At 49.9% G+C, this 22,529-nt stretch overlaps 3 protein-coding genes across 11 annotated transcripts in view; all 3 read left to right on the top strand.

Moving 5' to 3' along the window:
- SEPTIN5 (septin 5) overlaps positions 1-1,789 on the top strand; it is a 47,580-nt gene extending 45,791 nt beyond the window's left edge. For 8 of the 9 annotated variants that reach the window (XM_084539002.1, XM_084539001.1, XM_084539000.1 and 5 more), the window contains exon 12: positions 130-1,789. The gene's annotated coding sequence lies outside the window, so the exon portion shown is untranslated. The remainder of the gene's footprint in view (positions 1-129) is intronic. The other variant, XM_084538996.1, reaches the window with a different exon arrangement.
- GP1BB (glycoprotein Ib platelet subunit beta) lies at positions 215-793 on the top strand (the record flags this gene model as incomplete). Its single annotated transcript, XM_084539230.1, has 1 exon — positions 215-793. The coding sequence occupies one exon, from the start codon at positions 215-217 to the stop codon at positions 791-793; it is 579 nt and encodes a 192-aa protein (XP_084395356.1).
- Positions 1,790-18,815: 17,026 nt separating the features above from the next.
- The window catches only part of TBX1 (T-box transcription factor 1), a gene marked incomplete at its 5' end in the record, with an annotated part of 143,915 nt that continues 140,201 nt past the window's right edge, over positions 18,816-22,529 (top strand). Inside the window, one exon of the mRNA XM_084538988.1 lies at positions 18,816-19,118. The remainder of the gene's footprint in view (positions 19,119-22,529) is intronic.

The following is a 22,529-nucleotide window of genomic DNA, read 5'->3' as shown; positions in this document are numbered from 1 at the left end:
ACTAAGCCTCCCAGCATTCATCTGCTCATATCTCTGCCCAAGTTCACATTTGGAAAGACCAGAATTATTGCCTTTCTTGTAATGAAAGACCAAGATTTTTCACACCTTTTTTAACTCTGTTCTTTTCAGATCTCTGTAGTCCTAAAGTCTGTGGTGTCTATTTGCCCAATCTTCACCTCACCCACTCCCAGTGGGGGAGTGTTTGCAGGTGAAGATGAACAGAGGGATTCTCTTCTTGCCCTTCCTTGGCTTCTTCCCACTCGTGATACCTACATGCCCTCTGCGATGCAAGTGTGCCACCAACATTATTGACTGCACGTCAAAAGGCCTAACTGTAACAAAACTACCTGTTGCTTTCCGGCCATCAGCTGAAATTATCAACCTTGCTCACAATAGTCTCACCTCTATTCCCAATGGGCTCTTTGACAACCTAAAGAACCTCCAGATAGTCTACTTGCAGGGCAACCCTTGGGAATGCAACTGTGACATCCTCTATTTGCGCTCCTGGCTCCAGTGGCAGCAGAACCGGACCTTTTACAGGGATGTGAGATGTGCTTCCCCAGCTCACCTTCAGGACCGGATCATCGCTTATCTGACAGAAGATGAGATCATTTCCACATGCCAGCACTGGTACTGCACGCTGGCTCTCCTCTCTCAGCTCTTTCTGTTAATCTTCCTTTTAGTCCAGGCTATCTTGGTCATCTTCATCATTTGCTACCTGCGGAGATTTCAGAGAATGACTGCCAAAACCTGGAGTAACAGCCAAGATCTACACCAGCATGCAGATACCTAGCCCCTACAACAGTGATTAACATCAGCAGAGTGAGGGTCCCACTCCCCCTTGGATGTTGCTATGCCAAAGCCATGTGGGTTGTGATACCCAGAGGGGACCGTTTAATGCAGCATCTGATCCTGACTGCAGTCCAGAGCAGGACTTGGAACTGATCAGACACTTGCTGTGTTTCCAAAAAGCTGATCTTGTGCTTCTTAATTAATGCTTTTTTAACTCTTCAGCATGATCTTCACTGCTTTGCTGAACTGGAAGTAGTTCTGGTTTGGTAGACTATGGAAACCATAAACTACAGCAACCAGAACTGACTCAAATGGCTCACAGGCTCTTAGGGGCTGCAGTGCTCGGTCCCTCCTGTGCTGGCATATTTCAGCTGTGCTTGGTCCCCCATGTGCTGGCGTATTTCAGCTGTGCTCAGTCCCCAATGTGCTGGTGTATTTCATCTGTGCTTTCCACATGCTTGTGGTTGCACTGGGTCAGGCCAGGACAGAGGTGGAGGGTGAACTGGATACTGGACTAGGACAGCAGAAAAATACACTTTCCTTGGTGCTACCACTGAACGCTTTGGTAACTTTGGATGAGCGATTTAAGTCTTCTTCTGCCTCAGTTTTCCCTCAGTAGAACAGAAAGGATGTTTGTTTCTTCTTGCTTTCTTCTTGCCTCATGCGTGTGTTTTATTTTTCTTCTGTGGGAGAGAGGGGGAACATTTAATAGCCTACCTATTTACCCCATCTTCATTCTTTTTAACCTCCTGCTAGTGTTAATACTGACTTCAGCTGTCCTGAGTCAGAGCGGGCCCCAGTGTTCCCGAGACCCCCCCTGGCCCGGGGCTGTGGCACCAGAGGCTCCTCGGGGCCATGTTGGTGCCACCCGTCCCCACAGAGACCCGCGCGTTGGGGCCTCCAGCTGCAGAACCCTTTAATGTGCCCGCTGCCGGTTATTATGCCTCAAATATTTTTTGTAACGACGCAAAAGTGAAATAAAACAACGCTGACTGATGCTGTGAGGGGCTTTTTATTTTTAATTATCTTAGCTCTTGCCCAGCTTGCACGCGCCGTGAGGCGAGAAAGGGCGGGAAGCGGCGGCCGCGCGCGGCGCTGAGGGGAAGGGGCGCCTCGCGCCCAGCCTCGGCGGGCGTTAACGGCTCCTAACGGCCCTAACGGCTCCCTAACGGCCCTAACGACTCCCTAACGGCTCCCACAGGCCCCTAACGGCTGCTAACCGCCCCCTAGCGGTCATGGCCGGCCCCGACGGGCGCCGCCGGCAGCCTCTTCGCACCTTTGGGCTGGGGGCTGCTGAGGGGGAGGAAGGAGGGGAGGGCGGCCAGGAGCCGGGCTGGCCGCGGGGCCACCACAGCACGGTGCATGGCGACAGGCGACCCCCCGCGCTTGGTGGCCAGGTGTGGAGGTGGAGGCTGAGGCGGGGAGATGGAGCCAGGAGCGGCCGGAGCTGAGGTGAGGTGAGTGCCGTGGCGGCCTCTTCCCGCCATTCTCCTGGCTGGGTGAAGGAGTTCCACCCCAGCTGTGTTTGTTTTTTCTTCTGGGGATTGGGCATTGATGGGTTTTGTAGCCAATGCACCTCCTGCCGGGGACTGATCCATATCACCAGCAACCACTCTGGCCCAGGAGACATGCGGCTCTGCTGGGGGGGCTAACCCTGAGATGCCCAAACCGATGCTCCATGAGGCCCCATGACACTTTCAAATCTCTGGGTTTTAAGTATGCTAGCATTAATATTATTATTTTTCCTGAGGAACAAACTTTCCACAGGAATAGAAAGCCTGTTTTCCTGGCTTGTTCTTCTCTGGTGTCCTTCTCCTAGAATCAAGACGCAGATGTGTAAAGTAGTCACACAACCCATTGTCTTCCCTTCAGCCCTTCTTTTTTTTTTATTTTTTTTTTTCAATTTATTTTTTTTTAGGTCAATTATGCAAATATTTTAGCTGCCTTGTGCCTGTTGTCAAAGTCCCATTTCTTTTCTGATCCATACAAAATAGGTAAAAAGACCCTTGCTTTCCTAATGCCACTGCCAGGCTTGGTAATGAGGCAGGATGAATCCCCAGTTTTGCCTGCAGATTTTCAGCTGAGTTTACCTGGGCTGGAGGATGTTGATGGTACATGTGGGCAGGTACTGACAGTGCTGCATGAATGGGCTCAGTTGCTGGGAGAGGCTGGATTGGGAGCAGACACGATCCCAGCGCTGCGAGTGCTCAGCTGCCTGCCTGTCAGCACTGCCGTGGGGTGCTGGAAATCCTTCAGGACTTGGTGTGCCCGCAAAGGCAGAACGATTGCTGACTTCGGTTTCACTTCCCCCAGTGTCCTGACTATGCCTCATTAAGTCTTGGCACATGGAAGGTAAAAAGCCTTTTTGGCATCTTTTGCACCTGTGAAGAATGTGAACAGCCATAGCAGTGTGATAATGAATGGCACTGAGCGCAGAGTGATTTGTAGGCCATGGCAGCATGTCTACTCCATAAATCTAGAGCCTGCATGTCTTGTCTTCTCCTGGCTTAGAAAGCTGCATGTCACAGATGCTTTCCTGCTCCACTGCCCTGCGGAGGATCTGCTGTGCTGCTGCTGAAGGAAAGGACTGTCCAAGGCTGCACAGTGGTCTTGAAGGGGAAACTGTGCTGAAAGAGGGCAAAAATAGTTGCAAAGCTTCTTTCCTGGCAAATTGTTTCCTGGTATTAAAGCCAATCCTGGCCAACATCTGGGTATGCAGGGTTGGGCTGTCAGGCCTGCTGGACAGGCTGCTGCATTGCCAAAATTTCAGGGTGCTGTGAAGCAGCATCTTTCTTTGAGAGACACTGGCTGAAAAAAATGGGAAACTGAACCAAAATGTGTTTGCAGCCTTCATGGTGCAAAACTCTAAACCTGCGGTGCCTACAAAGCAGGTCAGTACTATCTAAGGAAAGGACCAAATGGCTGGTAGGTGACGCAGCGGCTGTTCTTTGTTTCCAGTGTGCCGTTTTTTAGGTGTCTGCATGGTGATACTTACATGGGTTGTAGAATGAACAAGTCCTGAAAGCAGAACAAGCTGATTTTGGAGCCTAGAGAATTTTAATTGAAAATCCCACAGAAAATCATTTTTTTTTTAAGTCCCTTCTCCTTGCAGCAATAAGTTTTATGTTTTGCCTCAGGATTGCTGCAGGCGTTTACAAATTGGCTGGGTTCACATGACACCTGGGAACTTACCTCTGTTGTTTTAAATAGACTTCGATACTTTCTGCACCCCTCATTTATGGGATAAAAATACCACATTTGTACACACAAAGAACAATCTGCTAACATTCACTGCAGGGCCTGGTCATTGAGACAGACCAATTTTGTGCGACAGTCAGGAATTAAGCAGTGCTCGGAGATCTTGTGGAGGCACGTCCTGTAGAAGAATGGCATATTCCAGTCACACATAGTCACAGCTGTGTGCTTTCTGTGTGCCCAAGTGGGAACATTTAATAGATGCCTTGGTGGCAGCCTGGTCTGGGGTTTGTTGCATTGCTTACAAATTGCAAAAGACATTTTTCATGGTCATTAATTTGAGGCTACCTGGTCTTCTTCAAAACCCTGACTCCCCTTCAGGATTGAAGTATGCAGGGCATCCCAGAGAGTGCCAAAAAAAGCAGTGGTAATTCAACATCATGGGACATCTCATCTGTCCTAGCGTACATGGGAGAAGAACTATTTCAGATATGTTTAGAAGTGGCTTTTACATTTTTGTATATTTGCATATGAAAACTGAGGCTCCCTCAGCTCACAAGTCTTTATATTATTATTATTTTTTTTTTTTTTTAAGGCTTGGAGAGGAATGGAGAGCACAAACTCTAATTTAATAGGTTTCTGTGAATGATTAGCAGTATTGAATAAATGCTTTGAGAGCATCAGGTTGCAGTGTTAAGGTTCTTTTTGAAGATAATGTGTTTATACATACTGCATATCTAAATAAAGACATTTATTCCATGGAAGGATATGATAGAGCTCTGCTGGAAGACAGAAGATTTGAGTGGTTTCAGTCCAAACCAAGCCAAGCAACAACAAAAACACCAAATCACCCTCTTTAAATCTACGAGTTTTTTTTTTTTTTTTCCTTGTGTGCCTTATGGTCTGCTTCAGTTCTGAAACGTTTGTGCCTATGGGAACAGAATACGCTGGGAGGTATTTCTTTATATTCCCGTACCACAGCGTTAAGCCGAGAGCTACAAACCAACATGCCAAGAACGCCCTCTATGGATAACTGCCGGGTTAGGCTGCGGATGATCTGCCGGCCCCATCTGTCATAGCTGCTGATTGCTCCTAAGCTGCCCCGTCACAGCTGCGTGATGCCATCCAGTGTCATCTCTTGCATGGAAAGAGGGCTCTGCTCACTGAATAATGACTTTCTCGAGCAGATACCCATATCGACATGCAGTCGGGGTTTGCTCAGAAGAGGGCAGCAGATAGCTTTTAATCTCCTGTTCGCTTTTATTAACAAAACCAATGTGAGATGTGGGCTAGGGAGAGGATGAAGGCAGGTGCAGTGTCCAAGCAGCAGACACTGCATTTTCAGCCCGTGACTAGTGGTTGCAGCAGTCCCTTTCTTGCTGGCATTCCTAAATACCAGACAAACTGTGGCGGGGAAATGCAGGTGTCACGTTGTGAAGGCTGTGATGGAAATAGTGTTGATTCTCTGGGCTGAAGTACCATTAGACACTGATAGCACCTGTTGTGAATAATAGCCCTCAGTTTGGTTGCCTCCCTTGTCAAAAGCTCTGCCTGAATTCGGGGAGCTTTTTCCACCAGGGGCTTTTACCTCCATCGCTCTCAAACTCACCAAGAGGTGCTGTGGGTGCATCTCCATTACCTGATCTTTCAACACAGTGTTAGCAAAATAGTTTTTTTTCCCAGGATGAGACTTTAATTCCCTCCCATTGATTGTGGCCAAAGTAGAGAGCTCAAATGGAGATTTTATTCCAGAAACAATGCCCCCCTTATGTGCTGTGGCGTGATCTCTGTGAATGAACCTGCTGGTGAAATGAGGCCTTTTCCCCAGGCCATTTTGTACCTTTCTCAGGTGAATCTTCATATTTGATCAGCTGCCCGGATTCCTGCCGGGAGAGAGAAGGGAGATAAAGCACCGAGTCTTTGTGTTCCAGGGGATGTGAGACAAAGTGGCAGTCACTGGGGTTGGGCTTCAGACTGAGTTTGCAAAAATCAGCTGGTGCTGCAGCAAGAGTGTCTGCATTGAAACCTGTGAAGCGGAGGGCCGCTTCCCCGTGCGGCTGTGCGTGGTTTTCTGCCTGGTAACACCTCCCTCCAGGTCCAGTCCAGAGCCTCCACCCTGTGCTGGCTGTTCCCAAACCAGCGCTGTCGTCATCCTTCTTGCCTCATCCCCAGCCCCGCTGCCTATTCTGTTGGTACCTGCTCTTCCCCACCCTTCCAAGTGCTGTCAGCATTTCTCAGGTTGTACATGAAGTACAGCTCGCTACTTTGCTGCGCTTGGTACTTCATGGGCCAAACTGCACCAAAACCACCACAGTGATTAATCTGATTATCCAGTGCAGAAGGCTTTGAAAGCAAGACACTGATGAGCTCGTTCACTTCCTCTCCTCCCATCCCCTCTGCCACCATCTGTCAAGGATGACATTTTAATGCTCCCTTCGCTTCCTTTCCTCTTTGCCTGAGACCTGCAACAGTGCAAGAAGCAGTGCTGTACGTTCTGTGCTCTCTGCCCCAAAGTGAAGGGAAGTTCCCTCTCAGCCACGTACCTGTACCGCAGTCTGCAAATCCCCCTGTGATTTCCCACAGTACTTCAGGTAGAGTTTTTAGCATCTGCCCATTGTAATTTGAAAATAGATCATGCACCAGGCTCTGCATGAAATGCAGCACAGTTTGAAATGTGTGGTGGTGTTCACACTGGGAGAGAAGTCAAGACACTCCTTGGGCAAAGTGCAGGGGAAAAAAACAATGTGAAGCTGCAACTGCTGAAAATGTGTGTAACTCAAAAGCAGGGGAACTAGGGAGGGAAATCCTAGCCCTGCTCTGTGCTGCCACTGACTTCAACAAAGCCAGGATTCCTCGAGCCTTTGGAGGGTGCCAAAGAGGTGTGCTAGGCCCTGCTCACCGACTGCTGCCGTGGCTCTTGGTGAGACCCAACATGGGAAGGCGCAGCTGGGGGTGAGGGCACTCGGTTATGTATGTGTTGGTAGTGTGCCTTCAGTTACCTACAGTAAGGCAGGTGTTTCTAAAACCACCAAAGCTTACAAGGGCTGTCAAAATGAGAGGAAATTGGGATGAAAACTGGGGAGCATACCCCCTAGCCTTGTTCCAGCGGTTAAGTAGCTTTCTTGTGGAAAAAAATGCATGTAATTGTAATCACTGCTTGTCTGTGGGCTTCCACATTCCTGCCTTGCCTTGCCTCTATCTGTAGGTGTCTGCAGGGCCCCACGTGCCAGGCACTCTGTGTTCCCAGGGATGGGAAATTGTGAAATCCTTGTGGGATGGGAAATTATCTGGGATGTTTCCCACCTTAGCAGGGAGGGGGAGGAGGAGCTTCAATACATGTGAACTAGAAAACAGACATTGAACCTTTCCACAGGCTTTTTGGTCCCCTGTTTTAAAAATAGTTACTTCTACCAATTGTTCCTTCATCTGGACAAGTTGGTGGGTTCTGATGAAATAATAAATCAGTGTATGGGTCCAGCAGCGTTTTACCTTGTACAGTGAGGAGGGTCTGTCAGCTGGGGGGTGTTCTCTTGTGCCTGGCAAGACAGCAGAGGAACAGAAAGTTGAGGATGGGGCAACTGATCTCTCCTGGTGGGACTGCCAGTGGCCCCAGGGCCTGGAGGGCTGGTGCTGTTGAGGAGCTGTGGCTTGTGGTCCCACCTGGGGCATTAATTCCGTGGAGTTACCATTTCTGAAGGAGGCTGGATCCGGCCTGTGTCACAGCTTTGTTCTGTTGTGCAGGTGGATCCACCTGATGGAAGCAACACAGGGCTGATGGCGTTTCGGGTTGCTCCCCTGGAAAGCAGAGGGCTTTTGCTGCTCAGATGCGGAGAATGTATTAAGCACAGCAATCCATCCACAGGTCTTGGAAGGAGTCCCGGCACCCCTGGAGGTGCTGAGCTGCACGTGTTGACACACTGGGAGTGCAGGACCCACCGTGTTCCTCCTATTTCAAAGGAAACAGCAGTCAGCGAGGGAACATCTCCCCTGCTGGGGAGCAGCCGAGTGCCCGTCACACAGCAGCTTTTGCTGGGGCAGGAGGCACCTGAGGGGAGCCGAGCGGGCAGGGGCTGCGCACCTTGCTGGGCACAGGGTGCAGCCCCCCAGGGGCTGGGGCGAGGGCTCGTTGGGCTGTGTGATGCTGAGCGTGGTGCCGTTAGCTGCTGTGCTCTGCCCTCTGTGCTGGCACCAGCAGGGCGTGAGGGGACTGCTGACACAGACAGGTTTGGAATCACGTCGGTGCCCAGGACAAAAGGCACATGAAGCTGCAGGAGCCTTATGTAAACTCAGCCCTGATTTTTCACGACTGCCCATGAGGAAAGGTGACGCTTGGTAGAGTGCAGGGCACTTTCCTGTACCCCACTTCTCCTGAATCCCTGGACCACATCTGGGCTGCCAGAGTTCCCTGTACCCAGCAGGACAGGCAGTACCCCACCTGGCAGGGTTGGATTGGTGCTGTGGGGAGCCCACCAGGGCTGCAGGAGGCAGCCTCAGCAGCTGCCCGGGGTGGCCAACACTAGCCCATCCTCAGGTCTTTGCCCTGCGCAACAGAGGTCACTGCTGGCCACTTGCTGCTCTGAGCTGCCTGGAAGATGTGCCCTCGCTCAGGTGGGGAGCAAAAACCTCACTGGAGTATCCAGCTTCAGAGCTAGCAGTGCTCAGAGCCTGCAGCCTCAGGATGAAATCTGTGCGTACAGACTTTTGGGTAAACTATGAACCAGAGGGAGAAGAAAAAAGGTGTTTCCCTGACAGTGAGGAGCTCGGTCTGGGCTGATTACAGAGTTGCCTACTGAGTTGGCCTTGCTGTATCCTCAGCAGTTCCTACAGATGGCAATGAGTGGCAGGAATAACAGAGGGGGGAGGATCTGGTTACAGACTTGGAGAGGAATGCCAGGATTTCCTTGCCTCTCCATGCTGGTTCACCTTCCTGGCTAATTCAGCCCTGGCTGAGTCCAGCACAGCAGGAAAGGGAGGTACTTTGTTGGGGCTGCTGCACGCTCCCAGATATTGTCAGTTTATGTCAAGTTGTACATAAAATAAAGCATAAACTCTGTGGGAACTGCTGCATGGGAGCTTGCAGTGGAGAGAAAAGCAGTGGAACTGACTTGTGGGCTGCCACGAGGCATGCCTCAGCTTCACAGCAAAGCAGCTTTTGCAGGGACTTTGTGAGCAAAAGGAAAAAGCTGAAATCCATTGTATTGAGTAGAGTTATCAAGAAAATTAATCTCAGAAGTATGCTAAGTTTGAACATCTGTAAGCGCTTTGAGATTGGTGAGTGAAAAATGCTGGGCAGAGGGAGAGGGTGTATCTGTGGTTCAGAGCAGGGGCAAGGATATCCCTCCTGTCTGCAGCCTGGCCATACAGGAACTTCTGAAAAACTCTTTCTTTGCTTTTAAAATGTATCTGACTGCACTAAGTGGCATGACGTTCTCAAAATGTTTTCCTTGGCTTGTCCAATGTCTCCTGGCCTCTATTTCTTCTCTCTTCTTTCCCTATTCTTTGCAAATAATTCAGTTTGAGCCTTACTTTACCCTGTTTAGGTTTAATATTTCCCTCAAATATTTAAGGCTATGATACTTATCTTGAGCAGCAAGCCAAGGAATCACAGAAATTCTGTGTTAATGTCTCACCCTCCTTTTGCTGCATGAAGGCTTCCCTGGGCAGATTTGTAAGCTCCCCAGCTGCTGCTCATTGCATCCTCACTCAGGATAGAGGATTTGGTCTGAGTTACCTTTTGGATGGTGAGACACTTGAAAATTGCTGCAGCGCTGTTCATCCTCTTACCCACCCTGTGATGAATGTTTTGGGAGGGAGTTCGGGGATGTGCCTGCTCTCACGGTGTGTGTCAGCAGCAAAGCTGGGAGGGAACACTGCTGCTGCTTGCATCCCCTTCCTGGGAACTGGGAGGGAAGGATGCACAGCCCAAGGTGGTTGCCTTGCATGTAGCTCTGCCTCAGCTTCTGAGTATCTTGCACACTGCAGAAGAGGGGCTGTTCCCCTGTTCTTCAGGTAGGTTTTCCCATCTCCAGACCTCAGTGCCTGAGGTTAATTTAGCCTTCAAGTTCCCTTTAGGTTTTGGCGTAACTGGGGTTGGAAGAGTCGGTGCTCCGTGCTGGCACCAGCGTACGAGGGGCACTGCCTGTATTCAGGGCTTGTGCATGGAAGGGCACCAGCTGCCACCTCACAGAAGTTTCATAAAAAGCCATCATGAGTTTTCTCAAAGCATTCATATCCTGGATGTTACCAGAATGACAAGGGGACGAGGGCATTTCTCAGTGTGTGCTGTGGTTGGGAGCTGCTGTGTTGGGGTGAGATCTCTAACTTTGGTCCTGCTGAGCATGAAATGCAGCCTGCAGTCTGGCAAGGCGCAGAACTAGCAGTGGGAGCAGAGATGGCACAGTGTCCTCTTTCCGTGGGCAAGGGCAGCTGGATCCTGCTCTCAGCAGGTCTGTTTGGCCATGAAGTAGCTTTATTTCTCTGCTATGCTGCAACGACGTGCACAGCTCCACGGCTTCGGAACTACACCACCTGCTGAGGGCTGGGTCTTCAAACCTGTCTGTGGCTCGTTCTTCCTCAGCCACTCTTGCTGGAGGCTGAGACACAAAGGCACTTGCAGAGCTCAGAGAAGGGAGGGCAGAGCGCATGCCTGCCCCATAAGATAATGCTTCTCCACCTACGCCTGGCATGGCTGTGTTTTTCTAGCTCTTTTGTGGTTCTGGTGTTCTCCCCCTGCACCCCGCGCTGGCTATAGCAATTGGCCAAGTCAATCTTGTGTTCCTCCCGCAGGACCCAGGCACAAACCCGGCCAAGCTTTTCCTACATGTTTGCAGATGGACCTTTGCCCTTATGGTTTGCCTGGCCCCCTCTCCACCCGTGGATAGGCACTTCAATGCATGAAGTGGACATTTTCCAGCCCTGAGCTGCCAGAATTAATTAACCTTCTGCTAAGGCCAGGCCAGTCTTTCTGGGAAACAAGATCCACTGGGCTGTGCATTCCACAAACCTCTCTTTGCCTGGCGTCTTGTGTATCTGTGCAGGAAAAATCCATGTATTTGTGTTCTGGGATCCGAGGGCGCAAAAGCCTGGGGAAGAGGGAAGGGATCGAGTTCCTCAAATCTCCCTGCTGTCAGCAGCTGCCAGGAACTTGCCACGGGAGAAAACCCACCAAACACTGCTGGAGATGCCTCGGCTTTTCCTGGGTGGGCGTGGAGGCCTTGTCTGTGGATGCACACACAGAGGTTTCCCCATCTCCTCTGAGAAGGAGCCGAGTCTTTCCTTCCCCGCAACAGAGCTGTCCTTGCACAAGCCAGCTGCCAGAGCTTCCTAGGAGTGCTTGGTGTGACTGGGCACAGCCCTGCTCTCCAGCTCAGCCCTTGTTCCCTCTCTTCTAGCTAAGAGGCTCCCACTGCTTTCTGAGGGGGGCAGGAAGGCCCAGGGTTTTCCTCTGAGCTCTGTTTAATTTATGTAGTCCTCCTACTGCTCAGACCCCTGGAGAATAATGTTATTCTGTCATTGCCCTTTTGGGCCATGGGGCCCAATTCCCTTCTGTGCCTCAAGGTTTCTAAGGTCCTTGAGCTAAACTACTCCAAACAACACATGGGGACAGAGGCTGGGAATTGCTGAAATATGCTGGGCTCCAGTGGCCCAACCCCATCTGGGAAGATGAGTGTTCGGTTCTTCCATGGTGGACTCTTCTCTTCAACCAGAATACCCCCTTTCCACTGTGCCCAGCGCCTCTGTGTGTTTTCAGGCTCCTCCAGCCTGCGTCCCTGTGCTTTGTCTCAGGGCGGGTGAGCACTGGTGCCAGAGGGAACAAGCGCGGGGTTGTTCTGTCTCCTGACACATACGTGCCTGCCTCCTGTTGCTATCATGCTGCAGGAGGCCATTTGTCTCCTCTGTGGGGCAAACTGCTCCCTTCCAAAAAGCCCTAATCAAGCAGAACGCTGGCCAGACCCGTTCCTGTTAACTGAGCCTGTCTTTCCTTGTAAGAAAAAGGAGTCTAATAGTGCTGTCTTCCAAAAATAATAATTAAAAAGTGTAAGCTTGCATGAAAGCATGTAATGCTCCACAGAAAGAAAGATAGGGACCTTTTTGACTTGCGATGGGGGCAGGATACGGAGCTGTTTGCTTAACGTGAGGAAAAAAAAACAGAATTTACCTGTATGGTCCACTCCTGCTGAATAGAGGCTGCAAATCCTCCCCCCTCCCCATCTAGTACTGTGAATTGCAGTAAATCAGGACAAGCTGAGAAGTTTTTTTTTTTGAAATGGCCTTGGTTGTCCAGCCATTTTTCTCCCTTGGTGCTGCTTCACGCCACTTCTGACTTTGATTAATAGGTCTCTGAATAAAATGTTAATCTAGCTAGGGGTCCTTGGCCCACCCCCCCGCCCTCCATGCCCCGCTCCAGAAATATCAGAGAAAACACACAGAGGTTTTGTCTCCCTGCAGAGCACTTGTAGCTTTTGATTAATGGGTGGAAGGGCCCAGCTCCAGGTTCGTGGCATCTCTCCCGACTGCAGAAAAATAAGCAAAAAGTCACCAAACATGACACAGAGAAGGAAAGTCCCAGGAGCTGCAACAAGAAGAAAGAAAGGAGGGAGAGCAGCTTATAATTCAAGATGTACCCCAGTGTAAGTTTTGGTATTTGTGAGTCTGAGTTCAGACCCTCATCTCCACTTTAACCTTTCTTTATAATGAGCTCAGGCCGCATTGCTGGATTCAGCAGTTCCCAAGCTCTGGGATGTCTTAACTTCTCATATTTGCATCGTGAACCGCCCTGCACGTTGCCCTGGGCTGACACTTCAAGTGCACATGGTAAGAGTGGCTAAGATGGCTTAATAAAAAAATCAGCCCTTACACTTCAAACAGGACATGTGTTTCCCCTCTTCTCCTTCGAACTCCAGCCCATTCTCTGGATCAAACATCTTCGGAGCTTCTGAAATGATCAGCACCACGTGTTTCATTCCTGTTTTCTGGCCAGTATTGAACTCCGAATCCTCTCGTATTGCTTTCATGCGGAGGCCAGACCTGCTGGGAGCTCGCTTTTTCTTTCAAGGTGGGTGATTTGGTGGAACTACAGATATTCGAAGCTACTCACACGAGGGCTTGTCTACACTGGGTGATGAGACTCGAGTGGGTAGGGAAGTTGAAGTGAGCTGGCTGTGTTAGTCTGGAATAAGAGCATCCAGCTGGAGGGCCTCGTCAACAAAGCTGTTCCTGGGGCTAGCCTTAAGTAACGGTGTGGGATATGTGTAAAGTATGAAGGAAAGCAAGGACTGTCACGTGTACCACCTTACAGCTCTCTTCCTCTGCATGTCTTCTTCTCTAGCAGGCAGTGCCCCACTACATTCCTTCGTTTTGTCATGAAGTAACTGGAGCAAAGGTTGCTGCATTTAGCTGCCAGTCACAGACTGGGCTGTAGGGCAGGTGGGGTTTCTTGTATGTCTGCTCAAAGTTACAACAGTCTAACTAGGGAAAAGCTCACACTGTTGAGAAAAGAAGGGGGAAAATCCCATTTTGGTGTTCCCTGAATGTTTTGTGCCTGGATTTTTGGTCAGAATACATAAAGAGCTTTAATTTATGCAGTTGTAATAATCCCTTGTGCTAAGGAAAGTCCTGCATCCTCAGCCACTGGAGGAAGCTTTCAATTAAGAAAAATTGATCGTCATACCGTGAGATGCTTCCTTCACCTGGAGGGAATCTGTGAAGCAGCGTGGCCTTTCCTGGCATGGGTGCAGGATCAGGACAGTCCCTGTATGGCTTTTCTTCTCTTGGCATCTCCCTGGAGGCCTTGTCAGCCCTTGATGGGCCTGTCATCCAGCTCACTCAACAGCTGACATGCCTGGAGGATGCGGCCGTCCCTGCTGACAACAGCTTTGTTTGCCATGTGATGGATGGCTTTGTGGCCCAAGCCTCGCCATTGTCCGCTCGCCTGTGGCCTTGCTTGAGCGATTCTTATCTCTGCCCTGGGTATCCACTCCCTGCAGCGAAGGTGAGCAGTCGCCGCTGTTGTGCCTTCTCCCTGGGTGCCTCTCCTGGATCGGGGGTGGGGGAAGGACAACGGGCATCCTCTTGAGGTTGAGTGAAGCCAAGCTGTGCTGTTTGCCTGGGCCTGTGTGGCATTCGGCTCTTATCGGCGACGGGAAGGCAGATACAAGGGATTCTTTTCCTTAGTCAAACAGTGGGTTGTATAGGCAGTGTGGAAGCGCTTGTGTAATTACCATTCTCTGGCTCTCACACCCCTATCTTGTAAATCACCAATCCATCACGGCCCTCCTCCTTGTATTGTTCTATAATTAACTGGACAAACTACAGGAGCATTGTCATAGCTCCCCATTTACAGAGGAGGGACAAAGGCTTGAAGGAGGATTTCAGTCCCCTTCAGCTTTTTTCCTCCTCTCTTGAACTCTTTTTTTTCTCTATCTTCTGCTCCATCTTATGACTCTAAAGATGTCTCACCTGCTTCTTTGAATGAGCACTTGTTTGCAAACCCATGATCAACACAGAAGGAGTGGCCACAGAAGGACGGACAAAAGGTTTTACTCCTCTTGTTCCACTGCAGATACGTGCACGTGTGCTCAGTGCACTCCCCGGTGCAATGAGCAGCTCCGTTCTTCTGAGCTGTTTTAAAATTATTTCCCATCACAGGTTTTGGTTAGTGAATCTAGCTTCTTGTCTGTGGGCCAGGTGAGTGAGACTGCAGGGCAATGAGTAGAGTTGGTTAAACTGCAGGAGATGAAGGCAGAAGAGTTAACTGAAACTTTCCCTAAACTGGGACACGTTGCTTTGTTTTTTGGCTGTTTCCATCAGCCTTTGGAGACGGTATCCTGCTCCATTGCCCGGGGAGAGAATACTGGGACGTGGATCCGGAGAACTGGGCTGAAGTTGTGCTCGTGCTGCTCTGTCTGCTTTCCCCTTCTTCCCCTCTTGCCTATGTGAGGGATTTCATCTCTTCAGGGTGTTTCTCTCACGTTGGCGTAAAGCACCTGGCATGCTGTGGCCCTTTATTTGGACTGGAAGCTTTAGGCACTGGAGCACCACAAATAATAATGCTTTACAGACCCTTTGTTCTCTTCCTCTGCACTTTTCCAGGAAAGGTCACAGCTCTCACGGCTGCTGCTTTAACAGCAGAATTTAGTCCTCTTTGTTGATGGTGTCATGCAGCCAGCTTTGCTGACCCTGTGGGCAGCTCTCGGAGCAGATTTTGGCTCAGAGACTAAAAATTTACTTTTCCTCCTAATTTGAGGTGTCAGGTAAATCTGTTGGATGCAATTTGTGTCTCTGTCTTCTGCTAGGCCAGATCTTACAATAAAAACCAACCAAGTTGCTTATTTAACCTCCATCTCTAAAATCCTCATTTCCAGCTCTTATAAGCTGCATCAATGAGACCTGTCCATCCCATGGAAGCTCCGGAGGAGTGACCTGAAGCTGACCTCCAAGCCATGGGGCACCTCTTAGTGCTACCCGCATCCCGGTGACCTGGTCACCTGTATTAATACCTGAGCACATTGGGTTCCCTCTTGTGAGGCCAGTGAAGCACAGGGTGTCTGAGCTCTGCTTGGAAAAAGCCTTTGCCACTTCAGTACATTTGAATGGAAAGGGGAAGAGCTGTTCGTGTTTATTTTACAGCCCCTTTTATTGACTTGATTTATAGCCTGAGGCTGCGAGTTAATTGAGGTCTAGGCCAGGAGACGGCACCTGTGAAGGGGAGGTGCTGCTAGTGCCACCCAAGGGAGAGCTCACGGGGAAGTGCTTTTATAAAGCAGTGTTTATTGTGAGCTCCAGCCCGTGCTCTGTGACAGCCAGCAGTGCTCTTGCCACCAAAGCTGGTGACCTGGGCTCAGGGAGCATCCTTAGCTCCCTGTGGGTGGCAAGGACTGGGGGCAGAGGTTAACCAAGAGAAGGTGCTTCTCCTTGGCGTGCCCTTTACTGAAGCACCCTGCTGCCTGTCTCCTGTGGGTGAAACCTGGTCACCTGTGGACGTGCAACTGGCATCGCCCTCTGTAATGCAGCCCTGACTGTTGTTCCTGCAGCCTGAAAGCAGTTGCCTCTCGGTGCACACTGCCTGGGCCTGCAGAGCAGATGCCAAGGCCTGCTCTCCTCTTTTGCTGCATGCCACACTTTAGGTGCAGATGAATACAGTTACGTTTACATGCAGAGTGTGGTGAGACAGGCAAGGAAGCAGGGCTCTCAGACAAGTCAGCTGGCTCCAAGACAGTGCTGGGAAAGGGCCTCTTCAACCCAGTGCCACCCTACAGAACAAAGAGGAAATAACTGCTGTGGGTGGCTGAGGGCTAAGCCTGCTGTAAGCTGGCGGATCTCTCTAGAGGGGCTGGTTCACTCCTTTCTATGTGGGTAACAGTATTGTGGCTGTGAGGTTTTGCAAAACCCCTTGTGCAGGTGCTCTGAGCCAGCTCTGACTGCTCCTGAGCAGTTGGGGACAAGAACAGACTGGAGCTGAAGGAAGCCGTCATCTCTGCTTGTTAGTTTGAGCTGCTGGGGCCTGAAATCTGTGCGTTGTCCCTACTGAAGCTTTGCTAAAGGAGGAGTATTTCCATCCTGCAAAAAGCCCTCAAAGACCAGGGAGAAACTTACAAAGCCTTCTCCTGCTAGGATGGCTCTGCCACAAATGCCCCTCTGTTTCCTTCCAGCTGTCTATAGCATGCCTGGATGACAAATAGCACCGTGCAGCCACTGTTTCCTTCCCAAGGAGACTCTTTCTTGTTCTAGAAGGGCCCTTTTTTGCCTAGCTTGTTGCCAGGAGGGCAAAGTGAGTAGATAAAGGTACTGCCAGATGAACCAGGCAGCTTCCTCCCCTCCCAGACTTGCATGGAGCAGGCACCATGGCTTCGTTCCTAGCACCGTCACTCCTTGGATGCCCGGTTCGGTAAATTCCAAGTGAATGTGGTGGGACAGCCGTGTGCTGAATGCATGGGGATCAAAAGAAGGCGAGCTTGTTGAATGACAAATGTCCCCATGCCCTTACATCCCAGTGCTACTGGAAGGAATCAGCGAGCCCATCTCTCTCCTTCCACATGCTGCTGTCTGAAAGCTTGGCTGGGTTTCTCGAGAGAGGCAATATCCTTTTTCAGATGAGCTGATACAGCCAGGAAAAGCAGAAAAGCTTTGAATGCATGAACTCGTCTTAAAATCTGAATACAATCTCAGTAAGCTTTTTCATCTGTAGGATGTGCAGTCTCATTTCTGGGCCTCAGAGGAATAGTTTGAGGATTACTTTCTTTGTCTTGCATATACCAAATCCCCTTTGCTCCAGGAAGCCCTGTGCTGAAGGAAGACACAGCTCACAGATGCCCCGTGTTCTTGGGGCTGTCCTTGTACTTGCTCTGCAGCCCTGTGCTCAAGCTGTTCGTTGTTTTGGTTTTGTTTGTTCTAAACTCCTTTAGGATGCTTTTCTGAGGAGTCCCTTTAGAAAGTGGCCTTGCTGGAAATGAGAATGGATTTCGTAACTTAGAATTTGTCTGAATGGTGGAAAGAAATGCTGAGATCAGCCAGGCCAGTGCGAGCACAGCATATTGATCTTGGCGTATCGCTGCACTGCCTCTTTCCCTCTTTACCCCAGAGGAGAGGTCGAGTTCAAAGGCTGAGACACCTTTTGCAAAGAGCCCCTGTTCCTGTCTCCTTGTCCCCTTCATCAGCCTGGGGGGGGAAGCTGCCCTGCCAGGCACAGCAGCAGTCCCCAGGCACCTCCCGGCTGCTTCTCCCAGCTGCAGGAGGCTGCTGCTGGGCAAGGCAGCCCAGTGTGTCCCTGCAGAGCTGAACCTCCCAAATTCTCGGCCGGTCAGCTCACTGGAGCTCTGCGGCAGGGATCCGTGTGCCTAATTCATCACCAGCTGACACGGACAGGAAATAAAAAGAGCAATTCACCCTCCATTTCTCTCATGCAGTGGGCCGTTTTCATTAAGCCATCAGCCCCTTCATTTTTTGCCATCAGAGTGGCCATAGTACGGCTTGTTTTCATCTGTTTCTGGACATCGCTTGAACTTCCAGGGCACTTGTTTAGACCTAATCAGATAATTCAATCCCTTCTTTCACTTGGAACAGAGTGCTCATGGGCTGCGCTGCTTCTCCCCTGTCCTGTTGTAGTGCAGCACTGGAGGGGCCGAGGCACTTCAGTAGGTGCTGAGGGGGCTGTTCCCTGAAAACAAACCCAAAGCGAGTGGTTTGGGACACGGCTTCGGCTCAGCCCTGCCCGTGCTGACTGGGGAAGGGCCGGGAGCAGCAGTGAAGTTCAGGAAGGCACTTGCAAGTCGTCCCTCGTGTGATTTTGTGGCACGCGTTGTCCCTTTGCTGCAGGGAACATGGCCAAGCGGGAGGAAGTTTTATGTGCTGAGGGCTGGGCTGAGGCCTCTGCCATGGGCTGGCACACAGCCGGGCCTTCCTCCCCTTTGCTGCTCCCACCAGGCTCATCCTCCTCCCGGTGGTCGGCAGGGGGCACCCACAACCTGGAGAGTCCTCATGATGCACTTGCTCGGCTGTTTCCACCAGCGAGCAGGGGAGGAAAACGGGTTTCCTGCTGGGGGGTGGATTTCTGCCCGTTGGGTGCCAACTGCTCCCAGCCAGACCTTCCCCTCCGGCTGCTCCCCGCAGCCAGCAGGGCTGGGGAATGGCCCCAGGGGCTGCTCCACAGAAATGTCACCAAATCCTGCTGCCCGCCTCGCACACACGTGGCTGTCCCCGCTCATCTCTGCTGCCAGTGACCGAGGCAAAGGTTGTTTTTGACAGGGTCGGTGGCTGGATCAGAAATAATAGGTGCATGGGGAGCGACTGCTGCTTCTGCCCTTCCTCTGCTTCATCATTCAGGTGGTCTGGAGATGTTTGGCAGGGAATATAGCTCAGGGTGTGGCTCTTCTTTATTTCAGCCCTTGTGATCAAGAGCCCGGCAGCTTAGGAGTTAGTGCTGCCTGTGTTAGAGCTTCCTACGAAACCTTCACTGGGCTGTTTCAGACTCTGCTCCAAATTCAACTAGAAAAGCAACAGAGGCTTGAAAGCTACAATAGAGCCATTCCTTGGAGGTTTCTTTTCACACATGGAGATGCGGAAAAGAATCTCTATTACAAGCTATTTCTTTCCACTCCTCTGGAGAATTCTTCCTGAAGCAGTGCAAACACAGTGTAAGTGACTTTGAGATACATTGCCTGAATAAAACCAGGAAGTTTTGGCCCAGTGTTGGAAAAGGCAGACAAATTTGTATCTGTATTTAATTGCTATTGACACAGCCATGAAATTTAATTTGCATAGGTAGAGAATCTTCTTACCAGCTAGTACAGAACTGTTTATCTCAAACTAATTATTTTTATATAAATGCTGGATATCACTAGATGTGCTTTTCTGAAACTGAATGAAAGAGGCTTCTGTAAACTGCAGAAGCCAACAGTGCTTCTGGAAACTTGTAGAGCCAGTGGGCTGGGAGCTCTGTAGTGTGGTCTGTATAGATCTGCTGGATGTAGCTCAAGCTATGAATGTGTTTGTGGATGGGGTACGGGACAGGAGAACCAATCACAGGTGGATTAGGTTAAGGTAAGTTTCTCTGCCGTGATTTAATTTCATGTAAGTTCCCCTGAACAGCTTTGTTTGATCAGGAGAGCAGGCCTGACGTTCATATCTTCAGTACGGCACCAGCAAAGTCTGTCTATACCTCTCTTCAACTCTTAACTTACCATTTTTATTTCTGGGATCAATTGTCCCAGAACAACGTAGGTTCTTCCCTCATTAGTGCCCTGATTTCTTTGATCTCCACACAGTTGTCACTGAACAGATTGCCTATACTGTGGAAAGCTAAATAATGCAAAGCTTCATGCTTTGGATTTGGCTGGTGAAGAGCATGTGAGCTCAGAGCTGATATTTTCTTTTGGCACCTGCTGTTCATCCACATCTGGCTATTGCTAAACCTCTGACACAGGAAAGTGGTTTCAGCCTCCTGGGTTGGAGTTAATGTTTAGATTTTACGATTTCTTCTTCATGGAAAATCTTGGTGTAGGAAAAGATTTCCAGGAAATGGTATTTCTTCTAGTGCAACCTGGAAAGAAATAACAGCATACTACCTTTGTGGAAACTGTGTTTGCCTCCCAAGTGAGACTCTACTACATAAGGTGCCTTTTGCAAGGTAAATACTTCCCAGGACGTGATGCTGTCAAGGCAGATGGTCCTCTTGCTGTAAAACAGACTTACTGGATTTATTAGTACATGGTTTAATGCTCCGCACACCAGGATCCTTTGGGCGACATTTTTTTAATCACAGTTTAACTCAAGACCGTGTTAAAAACTCAAAGGATTCTTTGCTTTTACCATCATCATTGTAAATGCTGAAGGTTGTCTTGGCTTTATTACAGTTGCGGGAATTTTTTGGTTTAGGTGTTTTAATTTGGCTGTCTCAACTGAATGCCAAAGGGAGGTTGTGAAAACGCTTATCTGATGTCCTCATGCTGTCCTGTTTTCACAAGTGGCTGTGCTAGGGGATGGACTTGTTACACAGGAATGACAAGAGCTAAGATACTGCATGTTCTGCAGAAACAAGGAATCATAAAGGATGAATTCTCAACTCCGTTGCACTTGGTAGCTTTCCACAGGAGCAATTCCAGTTTGTGTGGGCACTCCGGTCTTAGAGTGGATATTGCAAGAGAGGAGTTAAGACTACGTACGGTGTTTCTCCTGGTTCTGCCTGATTCCCTGGAGCTGTGATCTGCCAGGTACAACAGATGCAAGGCTTTGGGGAAATTTTGAATCAAATCCTATGAACCCTGTGGCTTCCAAGAGCGTATTTCTTGGGAGAAAAGTCTTCTCTGCTGGCCTAGGATTGATGGGGTTTGGGGTTGCTTTATGCCCAAAGCAAAGAGCTCTACGTTCAGTTTTACCCAGCTTAAAACAAGCCGTGTTTGTTTAAAATGGTGCTGCTGATCTAGCGGAGGGTAGGGAATGCAGAGCACCGGCCCAAAGAGAAGCCCAAAACGAGGGCACTGCCCCAGAGGGACTGTGGGGAGCGAGGGCAGAGAGGGGGAAACAGCCCACACAGCTAATTGAAAGCGCATCTCCCCGTCAGTCATGGGGCTTGCCCATCAATCATTCTGGCACCAACAGGATCTGACATCAGTGGGGAATTAAATAAACTCCTCTCTCTTTAGGGACCTGCTGATGGAAACCCGTAGGGGGGAAGTGAGCAGGGAAGAGCAGGAAGCATGTGCGTGGGGGAAGAACAGTCTTGGCTGTCCCCTGGGATGGTTAAAGTCTGTGTCTTTCCTCTTTCTCACACCAGCATGTACGGTTGAAGGGATTTTTCAGTGAGTCCCCCAAAAGGTGGATTTAAAGCCGCTAACAGGCTAGACTCACCTCAGCTTAAATAAACAAATTACATTAGCGTATCCCATGGTGAGTGCCCTGGAAGCTGAGCGATGCTCTGTGCAGCTGAAAGGCTGCTTACACCTTTGGGTGGAATCGGTGTGGGTGGACTGCAGTGACTGAGGGCTGAGCCTGGACCAGGGCGGCACAGCAAAGTGGGAAGAGAAAGCGGATTAGAGCACGGGGTTACAGGTCAAGACCCAGGTTTCTATCCTGCTGTGGATCTGTATCTACAGTAAATTAGGATTTGATATGAATTGGAATACCACACATTGGGTCTGGCTGAACTGGGGCAGACGTGGTGACTGGTTTGTGCGCTGGCAGGGCTCTCACCAGTCGGTGGGCTGAAGTGGGGACGCATTGGTGAGCACACATGTGCTTGTGCAGGGGACTGCGCAGCAGCTGGAAACCATTCGGGCACTGACAAGTCCCCTGATGGACCTCTACTGACATGGAGCGGCTTTGGTTTCAGGAAAGCCAAAGGGAACCTGTCACTAATTAGACACACAGCTAATTAACGAGAAGCAAACAAAGAGCAGCAGCTTGTGTTTTGGGAAAGCTCAGCCTTAGTAGCCAAGGACGTCTGCTCCTCCCTTTCAAACCATTTCAAAAACAAACAGAGCGGGAGAGACTTGCATTTCAAAGCAAGGCAAACACAGCCAACCTCAGCAAGCCTTCCAGAAGGGACGCCCAAAAGTGGGATTTAGCAGTGAAAGGAGAAAGGGCTCTCCAGGTGTAATGAGACCTTCCCTGTCCCTAGACCGGGGGCCTCTGAATCCCCAGTGTGCATCTCTTATCCATTAGCTTTTAATTTGTCTTTCTTCAAATAAACACTCCTGTTAAAATTTTGGGTGGGTGGATGGGGAAGAAAGGCAGGTGTGGAAACACGAGCTGCCATTTTGTGCTTTGCTGCTCCCCCGGTCTTAGAGGTGTGTAGTATTTCAACTTAAAAACTGTTGGTACGCATCTTTATTGCTGCTGTATGATGTTTTGTTATCATAGGGCTGGCTGGAAGGATAGGTCAGTAATGGAAATAGGTTAAAATTACCTAGACCATGTAAACAGATGCCCCAGAGCGGATCATGCTCTGGCTGAGTGCTAATATCTTTTATAAGGGAAGTGTGCTTTCAGGACAGGAGGAATTCAGAGCTGTAATCCCAGTTATGAGTCCTCCTATGACCCTGAGACAG

This window comes from Aythya ferina, assembly GCF_964211825.1.
Source record: "Aythya ferina genome assembly, chromosome: 17".
NCBI classification, from domain to species: domain Eukaryota; kingdom Metazoa; phylum Chordata; class Aves; order Anseriformes; family Anatidae; genus Aythya; species Aythya ferina.
Note: the sequence above shows the minus strand (reverse complement) of the source record. Positions and strands in the feature narration are given on the sequence as shown.